At 48.4% G+C, this 13,691-nt stretch overlaps 2 protein-coding genes across 2 annotated transcripts in view; both read left to right on the plus strand.

Annotated features, from left to right (window-relative positions):
• Window positions 1-13,691, plus strand: part of LOC103543775 (granzyme B-like) — a 174,502-nt gene that overhangs the window by 27,374 nt on the left and 133,437 nt on the right. The window lies entirely within an intron of this gene.
• On the plus strand, window positions 4,024-6,123 carry LOC139078278 (granzyme H-like; the record flags this gene model as incomplete). The annotated part of the gene is made up of 3 exons (XM_070589466.1): window positions 4,024-4,331; window positions 4,857-4,992; window positions 5,199-6,123. Coding segments are annotated over 3 exons (726 nt in total), but the record flags the coding sequence as incomplete, so codon positions are not given.

Here is a 13,691-nt window from a genome sequence, read left to right on the forward strand (position 1 = left end):
ATGGGTGTCACTATCCACTTTTCCCTTCCTCCGTATCTGACTCAGCTGCCGGTGTGCCTTAGGCTGGCACTTCAAAGTGCCTTTCAGACACTGAGTTCTAGCTCCTGTGGCTGACCCAATCCACCTTTTCTTTAGAGAAAAATAAGTGTCATCCTGGGGGGCTCACAATATCAGAAAAGTGAAAAACAGCCAGCAGGTCATTCCTGTGCTCAAACCTTCCCTCACAAGGACTATAACGATAATTCAAAGGTCAGCTATATCATGCTACTAAAGGTACCATCTTGCTCACTTTCAGGTGAAACTACACAGGTCACAAAGGAGCAGGCAGCTCACTCAGGGTCTCAGTCCCCTCCTCTCTTCCAACCTGTCTGTTCTATTGGGTCAATGTATTAGAAGGGGGTTTAGGAGACTCCAGGCAGGGGATACAGGCAACCTCACCCCGGGTTCTGAGACCAGCAGCGGAGGGGAGCTGACCTTCTGTCTCTTACCTTTCTGACCAGCTGCAAAACAAGGCTCAACTCAGCCCAGCTGTGAAGACCATCGCCCTGCCACAAGGCCAGGACTGGGTGAGGCCGGGGCAGGTGTGCAGTGTGGCAGGCTGGGGACAACTGGCAAGTGGCAAAAAGGCAAACACACTCTGGGAGGTGGATCTAGAAGTGCAGAATGAGCAGAAGTGCAAGGACTGCTTCAAAAACTACAACTAGTCCATCCAACTGTGCGTGCGGAACCCTAAGGACAAGAAGGCCGGGGCAAGTGTAAGGAGACAAGGATCTTCTCACCCTTGCCCCAGGGACACAGTGATGCTGGGGTGACATGGCCAGGCCTTCTCCCACCTAACAACCAATGGTTAACCTGAGTCCAGTCTTGGATGGAGGCAAGCTGTTCCCAGCATGTGGAGCCCAGGCATCTCCCTCAAGCCAATCTCTTCACCTTTGTCCATGGCACAACAAGAGCAGGGCCTGGGACTGGGTTGAGTGTGAGAGAGGACACAGCCAGGACACAGGCTCATGGGGTGAGTAGGTCACAGCGAATCCACCTACCCCCCTGACACTGAGAGCTGAGGTGAATGGTAATCAATCAGCTACTACACATCTGAACAGCAGGGCCCTAGAGAGGGGCAGGAGAGCAACAGGGAGAGAACGATGCTGAGATGGGGGAGCCAGAGGGCTCTGACTGAGACTTCTCCCTTCTCTGTGCACAAGGGGACTCCAGGGGCCCCTCATGTGTAACGATGTGGCCCAGGGTGTAATCTTCTTTGGAAGAAACAATGGGAAATCTCCATTTGTCTTCATCAGCATCTCAAGCTATCTGCCCTCAATAAAAAGAACAATACTTCAGGTTGCAGGGCCCAGACTCAGGTACCCCCAGGATTGATCTGGACGGGATTGGACAGGACAGGATCGATCTTCTCTGGGGTCCAGGCCAGAACTACCCTGGGCAGTGCAGGCTGGAGGGGAGGCTGTCAGGGACTTCATAAACTTCCATCTCTAGAATGGAAATCATTGATTCCTTCTTTATTCACCAAAATAGCCTATAGCCTATAGCCTACTGGGTAAATTTTTCTTCCATTTTTCAACAATGTCTAAATCTTCTCTATAAGAATGGATTCAGGAAAGTAAACTCATTTTTAAAATATCCAGCTTAAAGAAGGCTAGACTGTAAAGAATTGGTCTGTTGAATGGTTGCCACTGATGCATGTGCTTTGACTGCAGGAAAATGTTTACTGGGTAGAAAAGCAATACATGTTCATCACAGAAAGACAGGGAAAGGCAGACATAGCAATAAGAACATTAGAATTCCGAGAATGCCACCACCCAGAGGTCATCATCGTTAATGCTTAAGCAGGTTGCCTTCCCCTCTTTGTTTATGTCTTCATAAGAAGCTGTTGCTTTAACACAACTGCGATGGGGCTGTTTAGAGCTCCTAATGCCTTCCTTTCCACTACTCTGTCATCAGTCATCACACTGGTGAGAGTGTTGGGATAATCTGTTTGCAAATGTTTATGACTGTTGGGCCCATGGACGTGATAGCCATGGTTCACTGGACCCTGGGCAGAGAACACTTAGTGGATAGGAATTATTAGGATGATCAGCACCCAATTCCCCATCACTTGGCAACAGTAACCAGCCTTCCTTTAGGAGAACCCTCTCCCCAAAAAACAGGCACTACAGTTTGTGTGGAGCACTCCCCACCTCTGGCCCAGGGGTGCTAAACAACCCGAGAATGAACCAATCAGGCCACTCAACTCCGATGGACCTGCTGATGGTTTGCTTTGGTCCAATGAACATCAAGTCCAGGACTTTTGTTCAAAATCGTGAGATAAGAGAAGCTCTCTTCGTCACAGAATATTTAGATTTAAAGAGTGAATTCTGAATATTCCAAAAATACGAGGCTGGAATGGTGATCAGAGAAGAAGTGGGGTTACCATTTGGGGTGTTTGGATGTGTCCAGCTCTACATGCCCCTAAGGCAAGTCCAGTCTCTATCTCCCACCACCAAGTGGAGGCCCCACCACAGACCTTACCAGCCTGTACATTAACCATGGATTCTCTGTCTACTCCAGCCGACCGCTGTCTTCTCGAGGGCAGGAACCCTCTTGTCCATCTCCCTGAGCTAGCTTGCTAAATAATGTTTCATGACTTCATCAGGATGGAAAAAGAGCCAACGGCTCAGAAATGGAGACATTCTAGATTCAGTCACTGAGGGGCTTCTGGCGTCCAGCTCCTCTGCTGGCTGTAGCACAGGCTTTGCTTTCTTGTTTGGTCTTCTTGCTTTCACCTTGTGACTCAGTACTCAGGGTGCAAGTGTCAGTCACCTAACCCAAGCCTAAGAACTTTGACAAACCACTTTCCCCAATAATACAGAAAAACCAGGGGCACAGCCCTAGGAGTTCTGTGAGGCCCTGAGCCACACCCCTGCCTTCCCCTCGGGGATCGTGTGTCTGGAAGGAAGAAACACCAGCAGCTCTGACCTGAGCAGAACTTCAGGAAAGATGCAGTGACTCCTGCTCTGCTTGGCCTTTCTTCTGCCCCTCAAGGCTGGGACAGGTGAGTGACCATCCCCATTCCAGAGGCTCCAGCCCATCTCACACAACCCTTTATACACCTGATCCTTCTGCCCAGCACATTCAGGGATTTTCCTCCACTTCAGCCCGAGAACTTTCTAGACCCCAGCTCCCATCCCAAGCCGAGACTAACAAGCCCAATGCTACATGGACACTTAACAAGGATGGCCAGAAGTGAGGGTGTTCACTGAAATATTTAGCATGTGAGCCTTTCTCTTATCACCTGGAGAGTCGGTTCTTCATAGCAAGGCATTCAGCAGAGGATGCGATGCTACAAAAGACAGGTAATTAAAATCCCTCCCTTCAACTCAGGAAAGGGCAGCTCAGACAAACCGACTGTAGTGGTGGGACTTGTCCCTGGGCCCAGCTCAAGAACCAGTTTCATTTCTCGGTGCCCTCACCCCCTCATCTCTGTCCAGGAGGGGAGTCGAGTGTGCAGTAGATCTCAGAAGGGGGTGGAAGACTGCACGCAGGGATCCCCCGGTGCCTTACATCTGTCACAGCCCTGGGCAGCCATTACAGCCACACTGCCCCCTGCCTTCCCAAGCCCTTGGTTGTTCCAGATAGTTCCTCACCCCATGCCATTGGCCTTCAATCCTACCAGCACAAAGCCCATCAAACCTCAGTTTAAAGCTAAGAGAAGACCATTCATTCATGCAGGCAAAAAATGTTCACTGAGATCCTAGGACAGATTAGACCGTAGGACATGAGGACTTTATAAAATCAAACTCCATAAGCTCACAGACAGACTATGAGATATAGGCACTAGGTGGGACATTAGCAGGGCTCAGAGCGGTTGGTAGACTCACTGAGACAGAAGGCATCAGGGGAGCCCTATCCACGATCCCCTGGGCTCGACCATCATGAAGACAGCTCTTATCTCCTCCATGCAAGGGCAGAAGTAGGACGGGAACAACAAGCACTGTCCTCTGTTTTCTCACAGGGGGTTCTGAGGCTTGACATTCAGAAAAGGTTATTCTGCTTCAAGCAGAACCTGGGAGGACTCTGCCCTGGTGTCTGCAGGGCACTGTAGACCCCACCCTCAATCATCACCTTCCAGAGCCTTCCCTCCTGACCACAGCCACTCCCAGAAAGCACATCTTCCAGTCTTTTCTTTCAGAGGACATCATTGGAGGACAAGAGGCCATGCCCCATTCCTACCCCTATATGGCTTTGGCTCACTTTGTGGAGGAGGAGAATGAAGGCAAGTGTGGCAGTGTCCTCATGAGAAAGGACTTTGTTCTGATGGCTGCTCACTCTTGGGGAAGGTGAGGAGCCACAGACAATTGGCACTCCTGAGACCCCTACAGGGACCCCTGTACTCTGCCCAGGGGCTGAAGCCCAGGGGAGCTCCCCCTGGCTCCTGGTAACTCAATGCCATGAGAGCTCATGAGAGGAGCCATCAGAGAGCATGACTGGTCCATGGAAATTGAGAAACAGGACAGGTAAGCTTTGGGATCAGAGGCTCAGAGGTTAGAACAAGTGGCCCAGTTGAGAAGAGAGACCACACTGGCCAAATAAAGCAGCTGTGGAAGATGAAACCATCTTCCAAAATGCAAACTCAGAGTATTTTCAGAATATTGCTTGAGGGCAAGACAAGCTTCCAAGTGTCTTTCCCTCAGGGTTTTTCAGAAGCACAGGGGACAGTCACTCAGCACCCAGAGCTCGTGTTGTTTCACTTTCCCCTTGCTACAGTCCTGCCCTGCTCTGGTTGTCACCTGCCCTTCATGGCTCCGGGGCTGGATTTCCTGTGACTCCATGCCCCTCACATCTCCACTCTACTTACTGTGCAGCTCAATCAACATGACCCTGGGGGCCCACAACATTCAGGAGCAGGAGAGGACACAACAGGTCATCCCTGTGAGAGAAGCCATCTACCACCCACACTATAATCCTAACAACCTCTTCAATGACATCATGTTACTAAAGGTAAGGGAACCTCCCTGCTGCTCTTGCTGTCCTGGGTCCAGATTTCTTCCCCTCCCACTGGGACCTGTCTCTTCCCTCCTTCTCATCCAGGCCGCCTGACTAGTCCCAGTGGCTCAGGGGTGGGGGAAGTCAGTGCAGCCCCATCGCGGTGTCCAGGCCCCAGGAGGCCAGTGGCTGAGCTGGACTTTCTTGCCTCTTCCCATCAGCTGGAGAAAGAGGCCAAGCTGACTGCAGCTGTGGGGCCCTTCAGCCTGCCCATGGGCAAGACCCAGGTGAAGCCCAGAAATGTGTTCAGTGTGGCCAGCTGGCGGAAAGTCTCAATGGGCATTTTAGCAACCACTCTGCAGGAAGTGAAGCTGACCGTGCAGAAGGATGAGGTGTGTGATTCCTGCTTCCCTGGCTATTACAGCAGGGCCACTCAGATTTGTGTAGGGGACGCAAAGAAGATGAAGAGCGTCTCTGAGGTAATGTTTCCAGCGTCTACCTAGACAGGCCCTGGGAGAGAGGAAATGGGGAGCTCTAGGGGATGGGAGTGGCCATATCTTCATGCCTCAGCCAGAGAGGTGGGCCACCTGGGTCCATGAATCCTGACTTTAGTTTTTTCCCTGGAGTAGATCAGGGGTGCAAGCTGAGGAAGGATCAGTCATCCCACAGCAAGTTTTTCACCAAAATTTCCCTGAGGATTAGAGAGAAAGCCTTGGCCTGGGTGGAGCTGCATGTAACAGAGCCAGGCTGGAGCCCTGGGATGAGGGAGGTGACAAGGCCAGACCTGGCCCTGATTTCACATGTGGCCCCCTAAGACACCACTGACCCTAGGGGTGGTGAGAAGGGCAGGACTGCAAGGATGCAAGCTCAGTCTTTCCTCTCTCTGCTTCCAGGGGACTCTGAGGGTCCCCTTCTCAGTGAAAATGTGGTCCAGGGCATTTCCTCCTATGGACAAGAGAGTGAGACCCCTCCAGGAGTCTCCATGAAGGAGTCACCCTACCTGCCCTGGATAAAGAGAATAATGAAGCGCTGCTCATAGCAGGTGTGATGCTGGCCTTCCTCTGTGCCTGACCATCTTTTCTGGGGCAGAGACAGGACTCCCAAGGGGAGGGCAGTGGGACTGCAGGGCCATAATAAATGGATCTCTAGTGATATGACTGAAATCTCACTGACTCACTGAAGTACTTTCAACCTGCAACAACATGCTCCAGGCAGCCCTCTGCTGTCAGTTGTGGGCTGTACTTCCTCCTTTCTTTTCCAGCCCTACTTCCCCCTAAACCTCATGCTGAATAGTTTGTCAGTCACAACTCTGTGGTGCTGAGCCCTGTGCAAGGGCGGAGTCTGAATTCTGCCCATTATAAAAGGACAAACTTCCTCTGCAAAATACGTTCCTCTTTGGGACATAGAAAATTCTTACCTTCTCTAAGCCAAACACCATCACCAATGCCCCAACAAGTCAGCAGAAAGAGGAGCAGGGCAGTGGAAGGGGAATAACTCCAAGGACCCAGGAGGCCAGGGGCCAGGGCCTGGACACTGAGCTTCCTATTTCCAGGGCCTCTCTCTGCTGTGGGGGCAGCTTCTCCCACAGCCAGGACCAGCTGCAGCTGTCGATGCTCAAGTGCTCCCTAGATGGCCACTAGCCTCATTCTCATCCCATTTCCTGCCATACAACGTGCCCAGCACTGAGCTCAGTCAACCTTCCCCCTGGCTGACAGTCCCACACCAGCCCATTTTCCATCTGACTACACTGTCCACCAGCTCCTTTCCCTCCAGCCCACACTGTTTTGAGCCAGCCTCTCTCTCTCATCTCCCTGACAGAGTTCCTAAAGCCCCGTGTGAATTCTCCTCTATAGCTTGTCCTTGTCATACCACAACCACCAGCTCACCTAATGCCTATCAGAGGACCCAGGACCCACTTCCCATCTGAGCAGAGACAGTTCAGGTCCTCCATGCAGCCCAGCATCCCCGGGCCTTCTGCCATCATGGCCTGTGGAGTCAGTCCAGAGCCTCAGGCCCTGGCAGACTGTCCTGACTCCCCCTGCTGGCAACCTGAGTCTTTGTGCCAGCCCCATAACAGGCTCTGTCCCTGATACGGGAAACTTACTGTGAGGGGAAATTTCCCCTAACCCCCCCTGGTGCCTCCCTTTTCCCCAGGCCCACCAGTTTGGCCAATGGATCAGTTTTTGGAATCCTCAAGACATCTTACCCTGAAAATAATTAAATTCTCTGTATTCTATCTTGATTGCACATTAGAGTTTCCCATGGGTGAACTTGTTTGATTCCAGAAGGGCATTGTGAAAATGAAGAGACTTTGAGACCCTCAGGTCCTGAAGTTTCCAGTCTGTGCTCAGTGGCGTCCATGCATGGAGGGGAGGGAGGGAGGAGGCTCCTGGGACAGCTGTATTTTTGCGGATTTACATGTAGAAGGCATGACGCTCAGTCCACAACCCCACAAAATGCCACATTTCAAGTACAAGCCCTTTCATTGTGATGAAAATAATAAGAATAACAAGAAGCTTTCACATCTTGAGGTGTATGGGGAAGCCATTCTGGTTTAACCGTGATTTGACCTAAAACTTGTTTTTCCCAGAGCAGCCTGACTCCTGACCCACCAAACACACACTGTACACCTGCTCAAACATTTTCCCAAAACAAAGAATGCACTCTTTAAAGACAGGGATGAATGTCTGCTTTTCTCTGACGCCAATACCAGCACTTCTTTCAAGGTAAGCTCTTCTTCCCAGAGGACCAAGGTCAAGCTGACCTGCTACGTACATGCTAAACTGCAGAAAAACAGATCCTTGTGATTGGAAAAGAATTATATTCCTGTCATGCTTCCTATATGTTCTTTGTTGTGAAATCCTCTATAGCCATGAGGTGACCATGCTTCTCAGGAGAGCTTTCTTCCTTGGGGGAGACAGCACTTCCAGGCTAGTCTGCAGCAAATTGGCTCAATAAATATCACTCTATCTTTCTTATCTAAAGATTGGTCATGCATTATTTTCATCACCAATTATGACCCAGACAACCTTATTTTAGGATCCTGTATCCTTCAAACAGCACCACCAGTAAAGTGGATGTGACAGAACACAGCAAATTCATGATAGCTGGACAAACACTGAATCAACTGGGACCAACATCGAAAAGAGAAGCATCTTCATTAAAAAGGATAACAAATAAATCACACAGATATGAAAAGCAAAGTCCAGCACATTGGAAACTAAGATGAAAAGCAAAAGAAAGCTTATTTTTCACTCATGACTGTCCCCATGTCCATCTGCCAAGCCTCCTCTGGCGCTCACAGCACCGGCAGAAGCACAGGGGAGGGAAGAGCTGAATGCACGTGTGGAGATGAGCAAGTGAATAGTAGAAGGTGCATGAGCCAGGGGACAACTTTGGGTCCCAGCAGTAGAAATGGACACTCTTAGGAGAAGCCATCACACTACAGAATTAGAAAGCCCAGAAAGTCGGCCATGAGGAGCTCCACAGAGTCCCAGGGTGTAAGCCAGAGCCAGTCAGAGAGTAGCCAGGGAAATACGCCACCCGGGATGTGCATGTGTGGCCTCAAAGGACAGTGCCTGGTGAGTCAGTTTGCCCTCACACCTGACAGGAGCACTTGATATTGAATGACAGACACAAAGATTCAAAACTATGACCTTCTAATCTCTGTAGAATCAGGAAGCCTGGGCTGCTCCTGATGGCACCTGTTTCCTTAAAACGGCTTCCACATTATTTCACATCTATTTCTCTCTCTTGATCCAGCGATTTGTCTTCTAGGACTTAATCCTACTAGAGCTCTGAAAGCATGTGTGTGTGTGCACGTGTCTGTGTGTGTGTTATTCTGAACGAGGACCATCACACCATAATTTAATAATAGATCCCAAACTGGAATCGGTATTAATTTCCAAAATAGGAAAATGGTAAAATATGGTACGTGCTGCTTATAAATTCTGCAGCTCTTAGCATTCTACATTATCCGTGGCTCTAGGAAACTTGGCTAAGAACATTAATAGGCCAGTTTAAAAAAAAAAAAAAACTAATAGACATTTGGAAAAAAGTAAAAGCTCACTAAAAAATCAATGCAAATTAAAATATTAATAATTTTTTGCTTATCTAATTGGGAAGGATTTACAAAACCAATGATGCTTACATTCTGAATGGACATTGAGAAAATGGCATTTTCATACCATGTACACAAAGTCCTTAAAAAAAAGGACAAAAAGAATCTTTCACCTAGTGATCAACCACACTGAGAAAAGTAGACACAGTTTTTCCTTATAGATTTGTTACAAAAGTCAAATCTTCGAAATAGTGCCAATGTTCAGCACCAATCTGCTGATTAGATTTGAAAAGTTTCATACCATTGAACACTACAGAAACTTCAATGTTTTGAGATAGAATTACATTTTGTCACATGGAAGGATGTTCATCCGGTCTGTTTAAGTCAAAATTAGTTAAAGGTCAGTATAGACTACAATCATATCTTTGCTTATAAGTATATTTTCCTTTTGGCTTTTATTCCTCTCACATATTCATTTTCATAATTTTTCTGTATTATTTAGATAACTTTAAAGTGTATTTATTAAATACGAATGAGATCTAAAATGATATTCAACAATTGATTTTTAATAAAATGAGGTAAAGTTTATGTTGAATAATTTAAATTATAGGATGAAAAACTAAATATATTGTAAGCGCCTATATAAAAATACACAGGAAAAAGCCTACATGGAAAAACATCTCTTAACAGTGGTCAGCTGGGTGGTGAGATTAGAGCTGACATTTTTCTTCTTTCTATATTTTAATTTATTCACAATTTTGAAGGTGTAATGATTAAAATAATTTTATTTTTAAAAATATTACAATTCAGAAAAAGGTAGGCTACAGTAAGATGGTCCATGTGTTAGTTAACTTTAATTATTCTAACTAGTAAACTCTAGCATTTCAGGGACTAACACAAGAGAAGTCTAATTCTTGCTCACACGCAGCCCAAAAGGAGTTTTGTGGTGAGTGGTGCCCCTCTTACTCTCAAGTGTCCTTGTTTGGGCAGCAATTATGTGGTCACTCCATCATCAGAGACCAGGATCAGTCCCCTAAAGGTGGCATCCGTGTTCCCCATGTTCACCTGTGTGAAACCCTGGAAGGGGAGGGGTCTACACGGTGAGCGCAGGACTGTATTTGTGGCCTGGACTGGAAGGTGCCACAGCTTTTCCACTCACATCCCATTTGTAGCGACAGTCACACAGCCACACCCAAGTGCAAGTGAGGCTGCACAATGTGATTCACCTTTGCCCCCTGGAAGAAAAGGAAATTGTTTCACTAAACTGCTAGCTCACCTCGACCACCATGCATATTAGTGTTTGCTGTTTACAGGGATCATGAGACTTACATTTTTTTCTGCCTATAAAACTAATATATTACTATTATGGAAAAAAATGGATAATATAAAGGTGAAATTTAGAGTCGCACAAAATGGTTGTTCTGGTTCTTGTCTTTCACATTAAAAAAATTAGTTCAAATTGTATACAGTGTTTGACAATCTACTTTTTCAACTTAAAACTGGATGACACAAACTGCCCCATGCCCCAAGCATGATGCTTTTTAACATGATGCTTTTTAACAGCCGGGCAGCATTCCATCCCATGAATATATCACAACTCTATTACCACTCTCCTCTCTTGGATCATCGGACTTTCTGATGATTTGTGGCAGAGGGTCTTAGGGAACATGTCCACCTCCACATCTTTCTACATTTACCAAGGGCCCGAGGGCCAGACGCTCAGTCTCAGAAGTAAGCTTTTCAGCCAAGAAACACTGAGGGTCTTGAAGTTCATTTAAACTGTTCCCTGCCACATCCAGGGTCTGGGTCCCTCTTTCTCACTGACTACTCTGAGGGGAAAACTGTATGCTGATGTCACTGAATGTCCTGTGTCACCTGCTCCTTTCTACAAGGACAACAGCACAGGTCACTTCTTGGAAAGAAAGTTTCTCGCTCCAGCAGACACGTGTGGTGGGAAGACAATGGTGCAGGCACAGCCTTCTCCCAGCACTGACACTCCATGAAACATCACAGGCTCATCAGTAGAAACTTCTCAAGGAGCTTCCAAAATGTCCTTCTGAGAGTGACATTAAGGCAGCCCTGAGGACGTCTGGAATGGCTCAGTAGTACGCTGCTCTCCTACAAAGCCATAGCGATGAGATTGGTTTCTGACCACAGCAGCACCAGAGGGATGAAGGGGAAGGGACCCAGCAGCAGCCTGCCCAGAAGATTTGCGTGGTTGGCAGCCTAGGGTCCCAGGGAGGAAGTGGGAACACACGACTTTAATGTCCCAGCATCAGAGAAGAGAAAAAGATGTAACTGACAGAAATGTAATAAAACAGTCCAAAGTACACTTAGCCAGCTTTGGATGTGGTGAAAGTTTTCACATTCATGTTTTATCTAATATTACAATTTTTACTAAAGTGGAAAACAAAAGCATCTAAAAACATTCATATCACTATCTACTCACATAAATTCCATTCTCCATGGACAACTTCAAGAAAGAAATGAGAGAATAGCTAATTTTGTAACTAAACGAGCCAAGAACATACTTCGGAGAAAGTCTGGGCACCTGCAGGGTGTTCCCGGTGTGAGAAGACTATGCTGACCGCAGCTCTCTGCTGGGGAACAGGAGCAACCAAGGAGCCTCCTGGGCGACCAGTCACACAGGCCATGAAGAGTTCATAAGGGGACCATGAAAACCTGGGTGGTAGCAACGAAGGGGTGACAAAGAGACCAAGTAGGTCTAGGGGCAGAAACAGGCCAGTGTAAATGAGGAGGAAAGAAGGACATGATCAAGAAGAACGATGGGGGAAAATGAAGGCTCCATTGCGGCCCAAAATATGAATTCAAGTTCTCTCTCAATGTATTCTGGGGAAGTAAAACTCAAGGACCCTGTGTCCCCCACCAGCCCCAGCTCAGGGCTTTGAGGAGCTGAAGGCACAGACAGCTCAGCCCCACAGCCCTCCCATCCCCTAAATTCCCTCAGCTACTGTCTCACCATCCTCCTGCCCTACAGTGCTGGTGGATCGAGCTGCTGCGGCTCACACCTACCTCCAGGCCACCTTTCCTTTGCAGCTCTATAAATGTCATCCTGTGTCCCAGAACCTCAGGAAGCTTCAAAGCACCCAGCAGTGCATATCTGTGCTCAGAGCATGTGCCACCCTGAATATGAACAGCAGAACAACCTGAATGACATCGTGTTACTGCAGGCACCATCTACCTGATGCTCTGGTTCCCCAGCCCAGCTGCCTTTCTCCCAGCATGGAGGCTCCATCCTGTCTTGAGGCCAAGGAAGATGAAGCAGGCACAGAGTTACAGATAATGGTGGGGGCAAGAGGTGAGCTCTCCCCAGGAGTCCCTGAGGGCCTGCACTCTTCCTGCCAGCTGGAGAATAGAGCCAGGCTGAACCGAGTCTGAGGCCAGTGCTCTGCCTCTGATGCAGGACAGGCCGAGTCCTGGGGCCATGTGCACCGTGGTGGGCTGGGGTCTGGTTGGCCAGTATTGTAGAACAGACATGCTCTAGGATGAATGGCTGAGAGGGCAGAGGGATCAGGAGTGCAACATTCGCTTCAATTTCTATACCTGCCAAATGCATATTTGTATGGGGAACCCGAGGAAGAGGAAGTCCACCTTCCTGGTAAGGCCCTGGGCATCAGTCAACATGGCCCAAAGCAGATGGGACTGAGTGGTACTGACCAGTCTGAAGAGACTACAACCCACAGCTTCAGTCGGGGTCCCTGACCTGAGTGACATGGGGACCTTTTCTGAGGAGTCTGATCTCTAGGGGACTGGAGGAGCACTGGATACAGAGGTGCACGTGTGCAGCCTTGTCTTGGGGAAGGGAAATGTACAGTGACTTGAGTTGAGCTACAGATCGTAACCACAGTCAGAACCAAAGTCCAGCAATGGAAAGATCTGGAAGCTTGACTTCTGCACCTCGCCACCCTCTCATCTCACACATGCTACATTGAAGGAGCCCAGCTGTCCATATCTTCTCTGAGGGCTATGACGTAGGGCAGCAGGATTGGGGAGGCCTGACTTCATGTCCCTTCCTCTCGTCATCCATAGGGGGACACTGAAGGCCCCTTGGTGCGTCAGCATGAGGCTCAGGCCATCGTCTCCTCTGGAAATAGGATGGGGAGTCCTCCAGCAGTCTTCACTAGGGTTTGTAGCTTCCTGCCCTAGATAAGGATAACAATGGATGCTTCATATAGAGGGGTGCGACTGTGACCCCCGAGGTGACTCACTCTTCTATGGGGCAGCGGCCAGCTCCAGGGGGGTTCCCTGAGCCTAAATAAATGACCACATCTAGAGAGAAAATATCCAATTTCTCATTTGCTCAGTCAGCATGATTCAGTACACAAGAAATATGTGCCAGGACTGAGTCTGAACAAATCCAGGATTATGGAGTCTCTTCCTCAGGACAAATCAATCCCACTCAATTTCTTGGAGATCTGTACAGGTTTCTTCCCTCCTCAAAACCTTCCATTCCCCCATCTCCTCTCCCTCCATGGTCTTGGGAAGGGATAGAAGGACATCTCTCTCCCTAGGGCGAGGCTCCCCACTCCACCCCTTACCAGAGAACCCCCAATAGATATTCAAGTACAATCCAAATTCCATATTGATCATGGATTCAACCAATGGGGATCAAAATGCTTATGATTGTAGTGTC

This window comes from Equus przewalskii, chromosome 1 (genome assembly GCF_037783145.1).
Source record: "Equus przewalskii isolate Varuska chromosome 1, EquPr2, whole genome shotgun sequence".
Classification (NCBI taxonomy): Eukaryota; Metazoa; Chordata; class Mammalia; order Perissodactyla; family Equidae; genus Equus; species Equus przewalskii.